Source organism: Capsicum annuum, chromosome 12 (assembly GCF_002878395.1).
Source record: "Capsicum annuum cultivar UCD-10X-F1 chromosome 12, UCD10Xv1.1, whole genome shotgun sequence".
Lineage (NCBI taxonomy): Eukaryota > Viridiplantae > Streptophyta > Magnoliopsida > Solanales > Solanaceae > Capsicum > Capsicum annuum.
The window spans coordinates 53,389,848-53,397,249 of NC_061122.1; the positions used below are offsets into that span (position 1 = coordinate 53,389,848).

The 7,402-nt window shown below is 30.3% G+C and overlaps 1 protein-coding gene across 1 annotated transcript; it reads left to right on the top strand.

Moving 5' to 3' along the window:
• The first annotated feature begins 2,087 nt into the window (after positions 1-2,087).
• LOC107850000 (vetispiradiene synthase 2-like) lies at positions 2,088-4,856 on the top strand. Its single transcript, XM_016694492.2, has 7 exons — positions 2,088-2,289; positions 2,562-2,829; positions 2,953-3,325; positions 3,423-3,641; positions 3,739-3,877; positions 3,988-4,233; positions 4,328-4,856. Exons 1-7 carry the CDS (start codon positions 2,176-2,178, stop codon positions 4,622-4,624), a joined length of 1,656 nt encoding a protein of 551 aa, XP_016549978.2. The 5' UTR covers positions 2,088-2,175; the 3' UTR covers positions 4,625-4,856.
• The last annotated feature ends 2,546 nt before the right edge of the window (positions 4,857-7,402 follow it).

Below are 7,402 nucleotides of genomic sequence, written 5' to 3' on the forward strand. Positions count from 1 at the left end.
TAATATATTTTACGTTTTTATAAAATTGTTTTATTACGTTTTTATAAAATTGTTTACAAAATATAATAATTTATTATGTTTTACAAATAATTTTTTTTACTGTACAGAGCCGTTAAATCACAGTTAAGAAAAAAGTATAAAATATAATATTTTATTATGTTTAACCTATTTTGATAACTTATTAAAGAGGTAGCGTATTTTAGTTATTTTATTCATTTCTTGGCTTAATTTATTTCCGAGTTCTTATGTTGGACAATCCTACTTAGCATGATATTTAAGAGAAAAGAAAAGACTTTTAAAAGGTTTAGATATTTATATATTTGTAAATCATTTCACTAAGGATAAAAGAGCAATTTTAAAATTAAATTATCTTGTAATATGATATTCTTTTCGAGATGAACTAAAAACAAAAGTGACACGTAAAATGAATTGAGGAAGTATTATTTGAGTCTATGAGAACAATTATGACTATGACGAAACAAATCACGTTTATTCAGAATACTAGTTTAATCGCACGTGTCTCGCACGTGTAACATTTGATTATTTAAAATTAAATAATTTTATATATTGCAGAGATTTTTAGTGAAGTGTAAAAAATTCAACTGACTTTTCAAAGATCCTTCACATTTTAATATAATAATGTAAACATAAATATATATTTTAGTGTAAACACATATATATTTTACCACCAGAAGTTCTAAGTCGTTGATCAATCATCACTTTTGCGTTTGCCATGCAATATCTCTTTCCCTTGTAGCTAGAGGCTTAGAGAGACTCATCAGTTTGAACCATATTATGGTACAATTATTTTTTTATATTTAAAATCTTTTCTTATTTTTAAAGTCAAATCTTTACAAAATCATTGATTACATTCTTATTAAGTAATAAAATTTTTTAAAAATTTGATGCTTCTTAAATTTTTCTTATTCTAACACTTTTATATTTATTTCTGGATTTTTCAAATCTTCTTAAATCAAATTTAGTTGATTTAAAATTCTTAAACTTATGAAAAAGTATTAGTTTTCATTAATTCTGATGACTTCTAATAAGTAAAAGTTTACCATAAATATATTTAATTAATTATCAACTCTTAAATATCAGAAAAAAATAGTGAAAAGATAATTTTGTCTAAAACAAAAGCTTTTAAGGAAGAGCAAAAAATCCAAACAACATTTCTAAGGTCCTTCGTACTTTTAAAATATTATAGATTATAGATATAGATTATATATATGGATTATAAATTTATAAATCAACATTATCATTTTCTAATACAAAAAGAGCTGGCAGCTGTTTTTCTTTCTTTATTGTAGTACTCTCTTTCTTTTATTTTATTTTTACTTTTTCTTTAGTCGGTTTAAAAAAAATGTGGGTTTTTTTTCTTAATTTATAAAAAGAGGCAATTCAGTGCATTAATTATTAATTATGACCTTCTGTTCAGATGATAACAATTTTACTAGTTACTTCAAGGCTTTATTTCAATTATTAGTAAATTAATTTAAACTTTTCATTTTTATCTTAATGAGAAACATTTATAGTCACGCGAATATTATTCTTAACATGTTTATAATTAAAAATAATTTCAAAAAACTTTCTGTTCTTTTGTAAATTACGGGTGTAGCTAGTTAAACAGGTTCGCAAATTTATGATGTGTATAGGAGTATTATTTTAGAGTGGCAGAATTAAATAGTCTAAATTTTGAAACAAGGAAAATTTACCATATAGAATCCAAAAGGAGTCTAGGTTAAGCCATCTTTAATAATGAGTTTTTTGAAACACATAAAATATTGGTACATATAATTTGGAATGATGTTAACAAAACTAAGATGATTCATAAATTTTCCTTTACTTTTCTTAGTTATTAAACCGTCGAAGGTCACAAGTAATTCAACAACAAAAAGTCAAAATTTAACCAAAAGAAGAAGAAGAAGAAGAAAGGTCAAGGTATTTTCGAGATTATATGTCGATGGAACTCATATATAGAATTTTTACAAGGCATGCCGCCTAACACTACCTAAATTTCTAACATGTGTTTGTCTCATATGTTAAATGATTACTATAATTCTCTATATAAATAGTGATACCATGCATTGCCAAACATACTAAGCAGAAAACAGTGAAAGCCCAAACATTCAAATAGTTTTTCAGATTTTGCAACTATACCAAAATATAGCAACAATGACTTCATTGGTTGGAAATGCGAACCAAAAAGATGGGAATTTTCGCCCAGAGGCTAACTTTTCTCCTAGTTTATGGGGAAATATATTTAGCTGCTCTACTATGAATAATCAGGTAAATATATATACATTCAGATCTTTCTATAATAATATTGTTTTTCTAGATATTTATTTGGTTATTTTAGTAAAATATTATGGGTAATATATAGCATCATAACCTAATATCATCAAAGTCTATTGGTTTCAAATAAAACTTGGCTACTACATTAGATGATTCTTATAGAAAGGTGCGATTATATATGCTTATTTATTTATTTATTTTGTCTCCCCTTTTTCATTCTTTACTATTAACTTAGACAAAATTAGTAACTATGATCACATTTATAGATATTGGAGAAAACAATTGAGGAGATTGAGACTTTGAAAGAAGAAGTCAAGCATATGATAATAAGTACTACTACCAATGACATAGAAGAAAAAATTCATTTGATTGACACTCTTGAACGTCTTGGTATTTATTATCACTTTGAGAAGGAGATTGAAGATCAACTAAGCAGGATGTTTGATCAAACTGTCATCCATGAAGAGCATGATCTATACAAGGTTGCATTATATTTTCGATTGTTTAGGCAACATGGCTATCCAATCTCTTCTGGTATGTTTATATACACATTACAATTTTATATATAGATTCTTTGTCTTTGCTATTATCAATATAATACTTTGTTTACACATCCAGCAATAACTAATACATGCAGAGAAATATTTTGTGAATTAGATTATTTCAACCAATTCAAGGACAGTAATGGAAAATTCAAGGAAACTCTTCTAACAGATGCAAAGGGTATGCTAAGTTTGTATGAAGCAGCACATGTTAGAAAACATGGGGATGACATATTAGATGAGGCACTTATCCTTGCAAAATCCCATTTGGAGAGGATAACACCTATCTTAGACTCTATTCTTGAGAAACAAGTAACACATGCCCTTATGCAATCTCTTCATAGAGGCATCCCAAGAGCTGAAGCACATTTTAATATTTCAATATACGAAGAATGTGGATCAAGAAATGAAAAGATACTAAGGCTAGCCAAACTAGATTACAATATGTTGCAAGTGCTACACAAGGAAGAGCTTAGTGAACTCACACTGTAAGTAATTTTTGAGTTTGTGCTTTTGTTTGAGACTTTGAGTACCATATCCTAGTACTATTTAAGATTAACTAAATTACCCGTGTTTGCTTTGAAGGTGGTGGAAAGATTTGGATTTCGCGTCTAAACTTTCTTATGTCAGAGACAGAATGGTGGAATGCTTTTTTTGGGCAGTGGGCGTGTACTTTGAACCTCAATACTCTCGTGCTCGAGTTATGCTTGCAAAATGCATAGCTATGATTTCAGTAATTGATGATACATATGACTCTTATGGAACTCTTAATGAACTAGTTGTTTTCACAGAAGCAGTAGACAGGTACAAAGTTACATACTTTGACGATACATCTAATATTGAATTTTAACACTTACTTATTTCGAAAGACTTACTTAAATAACTGTGTTTATCATTACAGATGGGATGTAAGTGAAGTTGGTAAACTTCCAAAATATATGAAAACGATATATACATCTCTTCTCGACCTCTTCAAAGAGTATGAGAGCGAAATCAAAGAACAAGATAGATTCAATGGAGTTTCTTATGTCAAAAAGGCGGTATGACATTTTAAAACATTGATACTATTCATTTTCTTTGATTTTATGAATTTTCAACTATTTTGTGGAAGATATGAAACTTTAATAAATATATATTGTTTCTTGAATAGATGAAAGAAATCGTGAGGAGTTACTGCATTGAAGCAGAATGGTTCCTCAAAGGAAAAATTCCATCGTTTAAAGAGTACTTAACCAATGCGTTGATCACTGGAACTTATTACCTACTTGCACCAGCATCATTATTGGGCATGAGGTCTGCATCAAAGGAAGCATTCGATTGGATAATGAGCAAACCACAAATTCTTGTGGCTTCTGCAATAATTGGTCGAGTTATTGATGACGTAGCCACATATAAGGTGTTGTTATATATATATATATATATATATATTCATAAACATGAACATTATTTGTAACATTCTCATGATTAACTATATTTTTCGTTATATATAGATTGAGAAAGAAAAAGGACAACTTGTCACAGGATTAGAATGTTATATGCAAGAGAACAACTTATCCGTGGAAGAAGCGAGTGCAGATCTTTCTGAAATAGCTGAAAATGCATGGAAGGATTTGAACAACGAGTGCATTAAGCCTACTTCAGTGCCAACTGAAATCTTAATGCGTGTTGTGAACCTCACACGTCTTATTGATGTTGTTTACAAGAACAACCAAGATGGATATAGTGATCCAAAGAACAACGTGAAATCTGTGATTGAAGCTTTACTCATCAATCCCATCAATATGTAAAGATTTTGGATGTTCTCAAGTCCACATGGAAGATGACCAATGAAATAAGTTGATATAATTAGTTATTGTGTTTTATTCAATAATTTCATTAATAAGTGATTTGCAATCCACTATATTTTTCTTTTTTTTTTGTTCAATTTACAATTTTAATCATTGCATTTGTTCGATCAAATTGGTTGTCCATTTAAAATATTACTCTATTTAAGATGTGTCAAAGCATTTTGTTTTTTAACTTGATCTTCTCTTCTTTTTCCGTTGACATTCTTATATTTTACATTTTGGCATGATTTTTCTTACTATATTTTCACTAGTATATGTTTTTCATCGTTGCGGTCCTTCGTTTGTACTTATACTAAATGGACCATGCTCGTGTTTGGCACGGACATTTTTCCAACATCATTGTACAAATGAGATATAACATTCGAAAAGGTAATTCTAAGGTGGCTGTAATTTTGTAACACATTATTCAAAGAAAAAAATATGGTCAAATTACATATTAACATAATATTCTTTATACTGTATACAGTCATGTGTGGAACAAAGTTATACCATGTGGTAAGTAATTGTAGACATTGAAATTTTGTGGACTCTACAAAAAGAGTTCAATTTTGGTTAGAGCTCTTGAGGCTACTTTATCCTAAATCTAAATTGATGGCTACTCTATCTAAATCCTAAATTACGCCTATAAAAAGAGCGCAAATATCCTTTAAAGAGGTATCTCAAGATCCCAAATAAACCACAAATTCATGAGATATTCATAAATCTCGAATATCTCAAAGGATCAAAACTCTTTCTTCTTGATTAATCAAATAAATCAAGAATATCGACAAATCCTCCTTTCATGGAGATCAAATCCAAATATTTATTCCTTTCATGGAGATCAAATTCAAATATTTATTCCTATGTTCGAGAAATACGCCACTAACGGTCCTCGAATTACGGAGAAATTCATATCCAAATCTTCCTACATTCGAGAAATACGTCAATAACGGCCCTCGAATTACTGAGAAATTCAATCCCAAATATTCCTACGTTCGAAAATACGCCACTAACGGGCCTCAAATTACGGAGAAATTCATATATAAATCTTCCTACATTCGAGAAATATGTTACTGATGGCCCTCGAATTACGGATAATATCAAGAGAGTAGAATCAAGGGAAAAACAGATTTGTACCCACATCGTTTATCAATACAAATTGTTGTTTCTTCATATTTTTATTTGTGGTTGAAGTTTATTTTTCATGAATTAAATTATGTTGGAAACAAATTGGCACGCCCAGTGGGACCAAATCTGCCCTTCATCTCTTCTCTCATAAATCAAATATGCAAATTTGTAGCCGCAGGATTGTAAAGATGAAAGCGGTACTTCAAGACTCGTCTTTGAGTTTCATCAAGTCTACACTCCGACAAGTTTTGAAGTAGGGGCATTTGTAGTCATTGAAATTTTGTGGACTCTATAAAAAGAGTTCAATTTTGGTTAGAGTTCTTGAGGCTACTTTACCCTAAATCTAGCTTGATGGCTACTCTACCTAAACCCTAAATTACGCCTATAAAAAGAGGGCAAATATCCTTTAAAGAGGTATCTCCAAGATTCCAAATATCCCACAAATTCATGAGATATTCATAAATCTCGAATATCTCAAAGGATCAAAACCCTTTCTTCTTGATTAATCAAATAAATCAAGAATACCGACAAATCCTCCTTTCATGGAGATCAAATTCAAATATTTATTTCTATGTTCTAGAAATACGCCACTAACAGTTCTCAAATTACAGAGAAATTCATATCCAAATCTTCCTACATTCGAGAAATATGCCACTAACGGCCCTCGAATTATGGAGAAATTCAATCCCAAATATTCCTACGTTTAAAAATATGCCACTTATGGCCCTCGAATTACGGAGAAATTCATATCTAAATCTTCCTACATTCAAGAAATACGCTACTGACGGCCCTCGAATTACGGAGAAAATCAAGAGAGTAGAATCAAGGGAGGAACAGATTTGTACCCACATCGTTTATCAATACAAATTGTTGTCTCTTCATATTTTTATTTGTGGTTGAAGTTTATTTTCCATGAATTAAATTATGTTGGAAACAGTAATCAGAAGGAAGAAAAGTTTACACGTTTTACTAGCTTTAGCAATTATATTATGTAAGTTTGAGGAAAATTAGCTCCAGCAAAACCTGATACAAGAAGCACAAGGGAAACACGAAACAAACACCAAATCAGTCCACAAGTTTGAAGAATCGAGGACCCCTTTGGTGATCACTCTCGGATTCACTACAACAACAATGAAAACATAATAACAACAAGATATTGAAGGTATAAATACACCAAAACAGCAACAATATGGCCATATGGACAACAAGAACGAGATAAGAACAACACACGATTTTACTAACAAGAGATAGAAACGGTTACAAGAACACAAACTACTACAAGATTACAATAAAAGTAAAGAGATAGTTAGATAGACTTAATGAAGGTATAATCTTAAGAACCCAAGAGCATATTCCACTCTTGGACCCTTAATACTACACACAACGTTCACCTATCTCTTACGAAGAGACAAGGTCGGAATCCACCTCCCAAGCATCACGTTTCCAAGCCATAAGATCAACAAGAGTGATTCTACACTCTCTATGCCTAATTTCGATTTTGGTGCTTCAAGGAGAGAGGACTTGTGTTTCTTTGTGTTTCAAGACTTACAACATCATGAATAATCTAAGTCTAAAAGCCCTATAATGTTCTATTTATACTAGGTTACAAAT

Coding starts and splice junctions, on each gene's coding strand:
- LOC107850000 (XM_016694492.2), top strand. CDS start 2,176: ATGACTTCATTGGTTGGAAATGCGAACCAAAAAGATGGGAATTTTCGC. Junction 2,290..2,561: donor GCTCTACTATGAATAATCAG/GTAAATATATAT, acceptor TCACATTTATAG/ATATTGGAGAAAACAATTGA. Junction 3,326..3,422: donor GAGCTTAGTGAACTCACACT/GTAAGTAATTTT, acceptor TTTGCTTTGAAG/GTGGTGGAAAGATTTGGATT.